The sequence below is a fragment of the Gopherus evgoodei genome, chromosome 4 (assembly GCF_007399415.2).
Source record: "Gopherus evgoodei ecotype Sinaloan lineage chromosome 4, rGopEvg1_v1.p, whole genome shotgun sequence".
NCBI classification, from domain to species: domain Eukaryota; kingdom Metazoa; phylum Chordata; order Testudines; family Testudinidae; genus Gopherus; species Gopherus evgoodei.
The window spans coordinates 66,221,752-66,234,654 of record NC_044325.1 but is presented as its reverse complement, the minus strand read 5'-3'; the positions used below and the strand labels follow the sequence as shown (position 1 = coordinate 66,234,654).

The window sequence follows — 12,903 nt, the reverse complement described above, 5'->3', positions numbered from 1 at the left end:
ATCTTTAATATAACCAATCTTGGTACTATCTTTGATTTTTGCTTAGAGTTTCTTCTGAGGCTTGAAGAATGGCTGATTTGAATATATTCCACTTTTTGAGTAGATTCCTCTAAGTTTTCCCTTAGTTTTTGTTGATGAAATGGATGTTTCAGCTTTGCTTGGTTCAATTTTGATTTAATCTTGTTCAGCATTGTTTTGCTGAACAGCATTTAAATTAAAAATGGCTCTGATCATCCCCTAGCCAGCTCAACAGTTTGTCCCCTGCACTGTTCTGGTGATCTTGATGACGCTGACGCCTCTTTGCCTTATCATGGCATAATCAATCAGGTGACAGTGCTTTGGTCGTGGATGCATCCAAGAGGTTTTATGTCTGTTGGCTTGCCTGAAGATTGTGTTGATAATAACAAACTCATGCTCAACACACCATTGCTGTTTATTTTTCTGACTCCATTGTTCTTTATTACACCATTCCAAACCTCACTATCTTTTCCGACTCTGGCATTCTAGTCTCCCAGAAGTATGAGCTTATCTTTGCAGGGTATAGATTTAATTATGTCATCCAAATCAGAATAGGACTGTTCCTTTGTTCTGTACTGTTCACTGTTGGAGCATAGGCACTTAAAAGACTCTTAGAGCATGATTTTCCAATGGGAATTTGACCTATATAAAATGTTATAGATGAAGAACTATAGCTGAGTACTAATGGCTTTGTTCAGTCCAAACTCCTTCCATCCCCAAATTGCTGTATTAATGGATCTCAGTCCGTACATGGAGGGACCATCCCCTGCTGATGTATGAGGAAAATTTGCTTTCTAGGCTTATCGATGTTGCAACCAGTATTGAATAGAAATATAGCTAGTTACAAAATCTGATGGTTTTTAAATTATAATTATACACAAAGAAGTTGATGCTGGAAGGTGTATTCCATTTGATTTTTTTCTAGTCATATGATACGTGTGTCTTTCCCCACAGTCTAGCACTGCAGTAAAAGCCTTTTTTGTTGCTCTCACTATAGAATGGCTGGAGTTCACTCCCTATGAGGTGGGATTCTGGAAATATGGAGCATTTATTCGCTCAGAAGATTTTGGAAGTGAATTTTTCATGGGAAGGCTGATGAAGAAGTTCCCAGAAAGCCGGATTTGCTACATGGAAGGTGACTGTTATCTAGAGCAAATGTTAACCAAATAAAAATACAGCTGGGTGTGTAACTAGGCGTTGGAGAGTAAGTGATCTGTCAATGGTGACACTGGTGTGGAATCACCTGCCAGAAATCTACGCATTGTACCACCTATGTCACTAACAGATAATGATTTTCCATGTGAATTTAAGTTGTCCTAGTGTAACTAAACCTGTTGTTTGTTTGGTTTAACTGTGCTATGAAACCAGGCAACTGACAAACATAGGGCAGCTGCTAGGTTCTATATACCTTTACTTGAGTTGATTTGTCCAACATTGGCATTTGCTACCTTTTATATCACAATTATTTGGAATTCAGCCCTTTTCAGTTTTAAAGCCTGACTTGAAACTGACCAGACCACAATAAATTTGAACCTGACCCAAGCTAGAGATCGTTGAGTTGTTTTCATACCCGACCTGAACCCAACTCTTGCAGTTAAGTCCTGTTGGAGTTGGGTCGGATTGCAAGGGTCTCATGTGTAATGGGGGTGGAGAAGGTGTGGAAGAGAATGGGAGGGGGCAAGTGGTGCCATTGCCTGCGGAGCCAACAGCTACTGCACCCGTTGTAGCTGTGCCCAGGAGGAGGATGGTGGTAGTAGCTGGAGTTGCTTCAGTTTCAGTCTTTCAGTGGTTGCCAGGCTCCCCAGCATTGTGCCCCATCTGTGATGGCTCCACACTTTGGCTTCCCTGCCCAGGGCCCCAGCAGCACTGGGTGAGCCCCCGGCTTCCCGCACCACCTCCTGCGGGTGCTGCCACACAGACAATGGGGAGCCTGCGCAGGCGAGCCAAGTGTGGAGCTGCCTACAGGGTGCAAGGGCACAGTTTTTCTTCCTGCAGTTGCTGCACAGTTCCTAGGAGAGAAGGATGAAAGGAGAGACAATGGCAGCAGGGTTGGGTTCAGGAGGTCTGGCATGGTAATGTGAAGCACAGTGTCTTCTTGTTACAGCATTGCCCTCTGCGGACTTAGGTCTACTTGGGCCTAATTTTAAAGCCTAATCCTAACATGACCTAAGCCTGAGAATTTTGAGTTGTTTTCGTATCTGACCTGACCCACACCCAACTCTTGTTGTCAGGTTTGGGTGGGGCTGCCAAGGTGTACTTTACAGCATAGTCCAATTGCTAACTTTTAACTGTAGCTTGTGAGAAAATGTTCATCAAAACAAGATTTTGACCAAAAATGAAACAGAATGTTTTGACTTATTCTATTCTTTTTCCACTTGGTATTTATTTGAATCCTGATGCATATAACAACATAGCATGGATATGTAGCCTAATAAACATCAACATCATTAAACAGAACAGTAATGTTCTGAAACAGTAGAATACAAACCAGCTTTTTAATGCAATCTTCAGAGAGCTAATAATGTTATTCAAAATTAAATAATAATAGCAAAGGGAGAGAGAAAGTATAATATTAAAAAAGGAACAAAATATCTATGTTTTTCTGATGAAATATGGAGAAGCTGCAAAGCTGAGATGGGAAGATAACTTGAAAACTGCTACCTTATGTAGTTAAACAATTCAACATTTTCTGAGTCTGACTTTACTTGGAACTAGATAGCATTTAAAGCTCCTACAGCTGAAGTAGTTATAACAGTAGCTCAGATAGGCTCCAGTCTTGCAAACACTTGATTTCAATGGGAATACTCATGCAAAGAAGTGTAAGCATATGTGTAAGTGTTTGCAGTATTGGAACTATGCCCACAAAGATGTCTATAACATTTGGAAGGAAATGTTCAAGGGGTAGGACAAAAGGCAGTTTTTAGTTAAAATGCTTCCAAGACTTCATCAAATTAGTTTCCATTGAATCTCTTCCTCTTTACAGGCATGTGGAGTGGTATATTTTCCTTGGACGTGATGTACTTCTGGAATTTAGCCTTTGATTCAGAGGACTTCTGGTACAGATGGACTAGAGACCGAGTAAAAGACATTGGTGGGTGGTTTATCTTTTTTTTTAATCTCATTCACCTGTTGTTTTTGTTTTCCCGTACTTAGTACGCCACACTTGTCTGATGTATAAATAATACACACTAATTTTGAAGGGATTTTAAAGCCTTACTGCAAAGATAGCATAGTCAGAGGGGGAAGGGCAGGAAAGAAGTTAACAGGATCTTCTATTGTTGTGAAGCAATCTCTTTGTTTGATTTAGGAGCTACTTTGCCTTGAGTAAGGGAGATGCAAAGGACATAGGAAAAATATTCAAGGGTAATCGCCAGGTTACCACCTCAAAAGTTGAGGGAGCAGTGTTGTCTTCATAGAAGGCCCTTGACCCTGCATACTGTTCCCTGCACCATACACCAAATCATAGGTATCAACTCCATGGGGACTCTGGGGCTGGAGCACCCACAGAAAAAAATAGTGGGTGCTCAGCACTCACCAGTGGACCCTGCTGATCAGCTCCTCCCACCTGCCAATGGGCCCTGCTGATCTGTTCCTCTCCCTCCACCCCAGCACCTCCCAAACGCAGATTAGCTGTTCTTCTTCAAGTGCTTGCTCATATCCATTCCAATTAGGTGTGTGCGCGCCTTGTGCATGTTCGTCGGAAGATTTTTACCCTAGCAACACCCGGCAGGTCGGCTGGGCTCCCCCTGGCGTGATGCCGCTATGGCACCGAATATATACCCCTGCCGACCTGTCCGCTCCTCAGTTCCTTCTTACCGCCCGTGTCGGTTGTTGGAACAGTGGAACGTGGCTTAGCTGATCTCCACTTCCCTAGCTATTCACTCATTCTAGTACTTATTGTGTATATAGTTTAGTTTTATAGTTGTAGTTAATACTTTTAATATGCTTTTGTAAACTTAGTTAGTGTATATAGTTCAGAGGGTTGAGGATTAGCCCCTTCCCCTCTCCCGGTGCCCAGGCCCTTGCCTGGTTCACCGGGTTTCAAACTGTGCTCGGCCTGCCGGTGGCCGATGCCAATGGGAGACCCCCACGACTCCTGCCTAAAGTGCCTGGGAGAATCCCATCCTGCAGATAAGTGCCGGATTTACAAGTCGTTTAAGCCGCGGACAAAAAAGGAGTGGGACTTTCACCTTAAGCAGCTCCTAATGGAGGCAGCCCTCACTCTTCCGTCTTTGGCACTGCGTGCCGCACAGTCTGCGCCGGGGAGAAGTGCCTTGTTGGCACCGGAGAGCGCCGGCACTGCGAAGATGTCCTGGCACCAGCCATCACCGGCCCAGAAGCCAGCCCGGCACCGCTCCCTCTCCCCGCGTGCCAGAAAGCTCAAAGCTCCTGCGGCTCCAATATCTGCACCCCAGTCTGAGCAGCAGCCGAAACCGAGCCGCCCGGCACCAGCAACTGCCACAGCACCGGCAATCTTGGCACCGTTGATTCTGGCCATGCAAGAGCCGTCGAGTCCTGTGCATGACAGCCCCCCGGCACATGCCTCGGTAGAGTTTATCGTTCCCACCACGCCAGAGACCTTTTCGACGGTGAGGGAACTCATTGCCCTAACGGAACCCACCCTGCCTCAACCCCCGGCACCGCCGGTGCGGGTTGTTACGTCAACAGGGAAGCCTGCCCTGGTCAGGCCACCTTCCATCGACGCCGCAGGCAGGCAGCACTCAAGATTGAGGTCTTGCCAGCGCTCCCAATCTCACCACCGGTCCTGATCTAGGCACTGCTCGCAGTCCCAGTACCCATCTTCTTCTCGGTACCGGTCGTATTCGTGGCACAGTTCAAGATCCCGCTCTCCGGACTGATATTCCAGACAGTGGTCCAGCTCCCGGCACCGTTCACGCCTCAGCCGCTCTCACCATAGAGCTTCACGATCCCAGTCGACCTCCTGGCACCGCGCCGTTCGCAGGTCCCGGTCACCCTCTCGGCACCGGTACGAATCCCGGTACCGCTCTCCGGTGCGGCACGATGTACGGGCTCCTCCTCACATGCTCTCTGCTCTGCCATGGCCGTCACGGCGCCCATCTGAGTCTTCGCACACTGATAGCACCGCATATGGGGATTCAGAGACGCATAGCCGTGTCCTCCAGGAGGCTCAGGGCCCAGAACAAGCACCTCAGTGGTCCTTCTGGACGCCTTGGGCATATCACCAGGCCCAAGGTGAACCCACGGTACCATCTCGTTCTGCCCCGTCAGAACATCGCGCACCAGAGGCCACTGTTAGCCGCCCTCCTCCAGCGGGTACAGACGAATCGGCTCGGGTGCCAGACCCTCAGGTGTTCCCGGACGCTGATGCTCCTCAGGAACAGGAGTCACTACATGAGCCAGTTGTGCTGGGTCTGTCGTCCTCCTCTTCACCAGACGAGGCAGTAGCCGGTACTTCTTCATCGGGCCCGCCCCCGATCAACCTCCGAGCCCACCAGGACCTTCTGAGGCGAGTTGCCTTAAATATCAATCTCCAGGTGGAGGAGGTCCCGGAGGTGGAAGACCCGGTCATAGACATACTGTTGGCGGATGCGCTAGCTCGTGTGGCTCTGCCATTCATCCGTTCCATCCAAGCCAAAGCGGACACTATTTGGCAATCTCCGGCATCTATCCCTCCCACGGCCAGAGGGGTGGAAAGGAAATACATGGTACACTCTAAAGGGTACAAATACTTATATACCCATCCTCCTCCATGCTCTCTGGTCGTTCAATCTGTGAATGAGCAAGAGCGCCATGGCCAGCATGCCCCTGCCCTGAAATCGCGGGAGGCTAGACAGATGGACCTATTGGGACGAAAAGTCTACTCCGCCAGAGGCCTCCAGCTGCGGGTGGCTAACCAACAGGCTCTGCTCAGCAGATATAATTATAATACCTGGCAATCGGTGGGTGAGTTCGCTGAACTGGTCCCACAGGACTCCCGCCAGGAATTCCAGGCCCTTCTGGAAGAAGGAAAGAAAGTGGCACGGACTTCCCTGCAGGCCTCACTCGACGCTGCTGATTTGGTGGCCAGAACCGTGGCCTCGGGAATTACAATGCGGAGGATATCGTGGCTGCAGGTGTCAGGCCTACCTCCTGAACTGCAACATACTATCCAGGACCTTCCGTTTGATGGAGAGGGCCTTTTCTCTCAGAAAATGGACCCTAGACTCCAGAGTCTCAAGGATAATCGCGTCATCATGCGTTGCCTCGGGATGCATACTCCGCAAACCCAACGGAGGTCCTTCCGTACCCAGCCTCAGTTCCCTTACCCCCCACCCAGGCCACGACAAGACTTTGGCAGAAGGTGTGGTTGTGGGAACCGCAGATGGCAGTTGGGTTCCCAAAGGGGCCAGAATAACGGTCCCGCCAAGCCATCACCGGGACCCAAACCGAACTTTTGAAGGTGCGCCCGAGAGCAGAGCACCAGTCCTTCCCCAGGATCCCCTTCAGTTTTCCAACCACCTTTCCTCCTTCCTCCCTGCGTGGGCCCAATTAACTTTGGATCTTTGGGTCCTAAGCACGGTGGAATTTGGATACCACCTCCAATTTATTTCGCCCCCTCCCTCCTACCCTCCCTCCACGTCCCTCTTCAGGGGCCCCTCTCACGAGCAATTCCTCTGGCAAGAGGTTTGTACACTCCTTTCCATCGGAGCTATAGAGGAGGTACCGGAGGAATTCAGGGGCAAGGGATTTTACTCCCTATATTTCCTAATCCCCAAGGCAAAAGGAGGTCTCCGTCCCATCCTGGACCTGCGTGGACTCAACGTCTTTCTGAAGAAGTTGAAGTTCTGCATGGTGTCCCTGGGGACCATCATCCCATCCTTGGATCCCGGAGACTGGTATGCTGCTCTCGACATGAAGGACGCATACTTTCACATCGCCATTTACCCTCCGCACAGACAGTACCTACAGTTTATGGTGCACCATCAACATTTTCAGTTTGTGGTCCTTCCGTTTGGCCTCTCTACTGCCCCACGCGTGTTTACAAAGTGCATGGCTGTAGTGGCCACCTTCCTGCGTTGTTGACAAATACACGTCTTTCCTTACCTAGACGACTGGCTTATTCGTGGGACCTCCGAGGCCCAAGTCACCAGGCATGTTGCCATCATCACGGACCTATTCGACCGGTTGGGCCTGATGATCAGTCTAGAGAAGCCTACTCTAGTGCCCACTCAAAGAATAGAATTCATTGGGGCCATTCTAGACTCCAAACTCGCAACAGCCTGCCTTCCAGTATCCCGGTTTCGGGCACTAGTTTCGGTTATAGAAAGCCTCCAAACTTTTCCGACGACCTCGGCCCGCACCTGCCTCAGCCTTCTTGGTCACATGGCAGCATGCACTTTTGTAACCAAGCACGCCAAACTACGCCTGCGTCCCTTTCAAACCTGGCTCACCTCAGTTTACCGCCCAGGCAGGGACGCCATGGACATGGTTGTCACTGTTCCTCAGGGCGTTTTAGGCTCCCTCAAATGGTGGCTAGTACCTTCCCTGGTGTGTGCAGGAATGCCGTTCCAACCAAGACAGCCCTCAGTATCCCTAACAACGGAAGCGTTGTCTCTCAGCTGGGGGGCACACCTAGGCCATCGTCGCACGCAAGGCCTCTGGTCATCTCAAGAGCTAGCATCGCACATAAATGTCTGGGAGCTGAGAGCAGTCCGCCTCGCATGCCAGACGTTTCAACATCATCTGCAGGGCTATTGTGTTCTAGTGCTTACGGACAACACAACAGCAATACACTACATAAACAAGCAGGGAGGGACTCGATCCTCCCCCCTTTGTCAGGAGGCTATCCAACTGTGGGAATTTTGCATAGCCCACTCTATAGACCTTGTAGCGTCCTTCCTCCTCAGACCATCTGAGCAGATCCTTTCTCTCCCACGAGTGGTCGCTTCGCCCAGACATTGTACATTCCATCTTCCAGAAGTGGGGCTTTCCCCACACAGACCCCTTCTCTTCCCGCAACAACAGGAAGTGTCAGAGGTTCTGCTCCTTCCAAGGTCTCGCCCCGGGCTCAATATCGGATGCCTTCCTAATCTCTTGGGCGAACCACCTGCTTTATGCCTTTCCACCCTTCCTGATGGTGCACAGGGTTCTCGTAAAGCTTCGCAGCGACAGGGCTCACCTGATCCTGATCGCCCCTGCGTGGCCCCGACAACACTGGTACACCACATTGCTGGACCACTCGATAGCCAACCCGATCCCTCTGCCCCTTCATCAGGATCTGATAATGCAAGACCACGGCAGGCTTCACCACCCAGACCTGCAATCCCTCCATCTCATGGCGTGGCTCCTGCATGGTTAACCCAATCGGAGTTACACTGCTCTGCCTCAGTGCAAGAGGTACTCCTGGGTAGCAGCAAACCTTCCACTCGGTCTACTTACTTGGCCAAGTGGAAGCGGTTTTCCTGCTGGTGTCAAAAGCGGAATGTCGCACCTACGGAGGTTCCCACCCCCACTATTTTGGACTACCTCTGGTATCTTAAACAGCAAGGCCTAGCTATGTCATCTTTGTGAGTGCACTTGGCGGCTATTTCTACTTTCCACCCTGGAGAAGGTACTCACTCCATCTTTTCCCACCCTATGGTCTCAAGGTTCCTCAAAGTCTTGGAGGGTCTATACCCCCTAGTAAGACGCCCCGCCCCTTCCTGGGACCTCAATTTAGTCCTGACGAGACTTACATCCCCTCCATTCGAGCCATTGGCAACCTGCTCACTCCTATATTTGTCATGGAAAACAGCCTTCCTTGTAGCCATCACATCGGCTAGGAGAGTCTCTGAGCTTCGGGCTCTGATGGTGGACCCACCATACACGGTGTTCCACAAGGACAAGGTGCAGTTACACCCACATCCGGCGTTCCTCCCTAAAGTAGTCTCGGCCTTTCATCTCAACCAGGACATATTTCTCCCGGTCTTCTTCCCCAAACCGCATACATCTCGTAGGGAGCAGCAGTTACATTCGCTCGACGTCCGTAGGGCGCTCACCTTCTATATCGACCGAACGAGGCCCTTCTGCAAAATGCCCCAACTCTTTGTTGCAGTGGTGGACCGGATGAAAGGCCAACCCGTCTCTTTTCAGAGAATTTCGTCCTGGGTAACGGCGTGCATCTGGACTTGCTATGATCTAGCTCATGCCTCTCCGGGTCATATTACCACACATTCTACCAGAGCCCAGGCCTTGTCCGCCGCCTTCTTAGCTTGAGTATCTATTCAGGAGATATGTCGAGCAGCTACATGGTCTTCAGTACACACCTTTACTTCCCATTATGCCCTGGTGCAACAATCCAGAGACGATGCAGCCTTCGGCTTAGCAGTTCTGCATTCTGCAGTATCTCACTCCGACCCCACCGCCTAGGTAAGGCTTGGGATTCATCTAATTGGAATGGATATGAGCAAGCACTTGAAGAAGAAAAGACGGTTACTCACCTTTGTAACTGTTGTTCTTCGAGATGTGTTGCTCATATCCATTCCAACCCCCCCCCTCCTTCCCCACTGTCAGAGTAGCCAGCAAGAAGGAACTGAGGAGCGGACGGGTCGGCAGGGGTATATATTCGGTGCCATAGCTGCGTCATGCCAGGGGGCGCCCAGCCGACCCACCGGGTGTTGCGCACACCTAATTGGAATGGATATGAGCAACACATCTCGAAGAACAACAGTTACAAAGGTGAGTAACCGTCTTTTCAGCAGTGAGCAGGAGGTGCTGGGGAGGGAGAGTGGAGCAGGGGCAGGAAGAAGCGGAGCAAGGGTGGGGCACATTTGGCAGAGGAGGTGGAATTGGGGGAAGGGGCAGGTTGGGGCAGGAAGAGGCGGGCTGGGGTGGGGACTTGGGGGAAGGGGTGGAGAGGGGGTAGGGTCTGGAGCAGAGGTTGAGCACCCCCTGAGAAATCAGAAAGTTGGCACCTTTGCACCAAATTACAAATGGGACACCATTCTAGTTAAGTCTAAAATATTAGGTTTTAATTGTAGATTTAATGTTTTATTTGTGGGTAGTAGTTCATTTAATGTACTGAGCTTTTGTGGGGTTTCTTTATCATTTTGCTCCTACTCTGAGTTTTATTTGGATTCAAAGCCGTAGCTTATTACAGTTATCCTTTTTATGGGCTGGCCAGAAATTCAATTTATGAATGATTGCATTCTTCTTCTTCTTTATTGCTTCAGAGAACTCCCCATCCCCAAATTAATCTAGACAAACTACGAATTTTAGATTTTTTTTCTCCCTTTCTGCAGAGGAAGATCCTGTTCTGCACATAAAGCCTCATGACACAGAGACTCGCCTGTTGACTCCTGCAGGCGTCCTTTCTACTGCTTTCCGAGATGTCTTAACAGGGCGACCAACAATTGCAGAATTCCCTAATTTCCTAAGGGGCTTCCAGATGCACAATGAGTACCTGGAGAATGAGCATTTTTCTACATGGAAAGGCACAGTAATAAAGCATGATTTGCAGTGGTATATTTTGAGATGGTTTGGAATGCACTGAGGAGAGCTGTGTGCAGTAAAGAATATGTGGATTTCATGTTTAAATTCCACCTCCCCTTCCTCTAGCACTGAAGTTTGAACTAAAGTTCAGTCTGTTGGCTTGTACAGGGCTGAATGTTCATGATGAAATTGCTTTGTTGGGTCTCAGTTTTTTGTTGGGTTGCATGTCACCAGGCACAGTGACTGCAAAGTTGTGGGGAGGGGTAAAATAGATAGACAAAAAGGCTGAAAACAATGTCAGGTTGCAACGGGGTAGGAGCAGAATTCTCCTTTCTTCTCTTTGACCCATTTATTATTATTCATCAGGGAAGCAGCTCATCTATTCTTATGGTAGTTATAACAGGACATGTTTGTATTTCAGACACTGTGCTAGACACTTACCCTAACAAACTAATTGAAACAGCACAGCACCCTCTATCCCTGGCAGATACTGGATTTTTTATCAATACCAGTTACCCACCACTCTTGATACCTCAGAGGAAAGTGGACGTCATCCTGCATTTAAATTACAGTGGAGGATCACAGACATTGGTGAGAAGAGTCAAATTATCCTTTGGTTTTTCCATTATGGCCATTTGCCTCAAAGCATTTAGCATTTAGTAGCCAAAATCATAGGCACCAATTCTGTGGGTGCTCCAGGGCTGGAGTATCCATGAAGTAAAATTAGCTGCTGCTTAGCACACACTGGCAGCCAAGCTCTCCCCTACCACCCACTCCAGCCCACTGATCAACTCCTTCCCTCCCTCCCAGAGCCTCTTGCATGCTGCTGTTCCACCACATGCAGGAGGTGCTGGGAGGAGCGGGGATGGGGCATGCTCGGAGGGGGGGGGGGGGAATAGGTGGAGTAGGGGGGGAGCAGGGGAGGGAAGAGGTGGGGTGGGGCCTTGGGGGGATGGGTGGTGTGGGTCCCATCACTATCACCTGGGGCTGAGCACAGATTGAGCGCCCCTGGGGAAAATTAGAAGCCGGCGCTTGTGGCCAAAATTACTAACTTTTCAATAGTAGAAGAGGAAACTGATTCCAGAAGAATAAAACTTCATTTAGTTTGACAATGGCACACCTCTTTGCCTCAGAAACTGTGGCCTAAATTCTCTATTTAATTGACACTATCTTTGCTTCTAATTCTCTGTTTTAATTACTAAATCTGTCAATGGCTGATCTGACAAGAAATCCTAACAACGGCATTGGTCCATTACTAGTTCAAAACGGTAGAATTGTTAATAATAGAGATGTTTGATAAATCTTTTTGTTCTGTGTATTGTACTTGAAGCAGGACTTAATTCAGGGAAGTCCTATAGCCTGTGTTATGCAGGAGGTCAGATAATAGATGATGACAATTGCCCTTAAAAATCTATGAATCTATATTATTCCAACAAATTCACGGAAGATAATTTATGAAGCAATTCTCAGTGTTCCTCAGTAATTTTCTAGTAAAACTAGGAAAAGTAATTGGCAGGCACACACAATAAGAAAAAAGTAATTATTAAGGCTGATAAAAATGTCTTGTGAAGAAAATATACCTACCAAAAAGTACAGTTGTGCTGAAACTGATTTCTTCGTGGGGGGGAATGTCAATTCCAACAAAAATTAGATTTTCCTGCATTAAATCTCAAATGACAAATCAACATTTTGAAACAAAACTCATTTTTTCATTTTACTGAAACTTACACAGTTGTGTCTTTTCAACTTTTTGGTTATAAAAAACCCTAAAACCCCAACATTTTATTTAAAAATGGTGACTTGAAATGACAGTTTTAATTTTGGACTTAAAATGTTTCATTTTGGGTTGCTGAAACTCAAAAACTGGAAACAAAATAACATTTTAAGTTCTATTCTATATAGGATTTCATATTGTGCTCATTACCATAATATCTGAGTGCCTTCCAGTATTGCATTAAGCAATGTGACTACACATCTGTCACATGCTGTTTGTTCTCTCATTTTCTCCCCAGAGGGAGAAGTGCATGGTGTGTCATGTTTGGTAGGTGATGGTTGTTAAATAAATGTACCTGTTGATTTGTATTCCTATTAGAGGAGGCAAGATCAACAAAATTCCCCTTGCACTTGGAGTGGAAAGTGATGAGGTTTTTGATGGTCCTTTGTTTGTGAGGGAGTTCTTTTCACTGTCTCAGATCACCCCTGGAGAAGGTTATATCTCCTGCATGGACCAGCTTTACTCTTATTGTGGAGAGTTCCACTGTGACTTAGGAATGAAGTTGTCGAAATGAAATGAAAAATGTTTCATTTTGAAATGTTGATTTCAAACAAAAAAATTCACTTTTAATCAGTTCAAATGTTTCTGAATAAAAAACTGTTGTTTTTTTTTCTAAAATATTTAAGATGAAGATTATTTTTTTTGTTGTTCAAAATTGCTTACAGGAAAAATTTCAGTTT

At 47.7% G+C, this 12,903-nt stretch overlaps 1 protein-coding gene across 1 annotated transcript in view; it reads left to right on the top strand.

The window, feature by feature from the left end:
- LOC115651515 (cytosolic phospholipase A2 epsilon-like) overlaps nt 1–12,903 on the top strand; it is a 56,467-nt gene that overhangs the window by 40,575 nt on the left and 2,989 nt on the right. The window contains exons 16-19 of the mRNA XM_030562596.1: nt 1,016–1,153; nt 3,002–3,109; nt 10,260–10,451; nt 10,871–11,040. Of these exons, the coding sequence (XP_030418456.1) occupies nt 1,016–1,153; nt 3,002–3,109; nt 10,260–10,451; nt 10,871–11,040 (608 nt within the window). The remainder of the gene's footprint in view (nt 1–1,015; nt 1,154–3,001; nt 3,110–10,259; nt 10,452–10,870; nt 11,041–12,903) is intronic.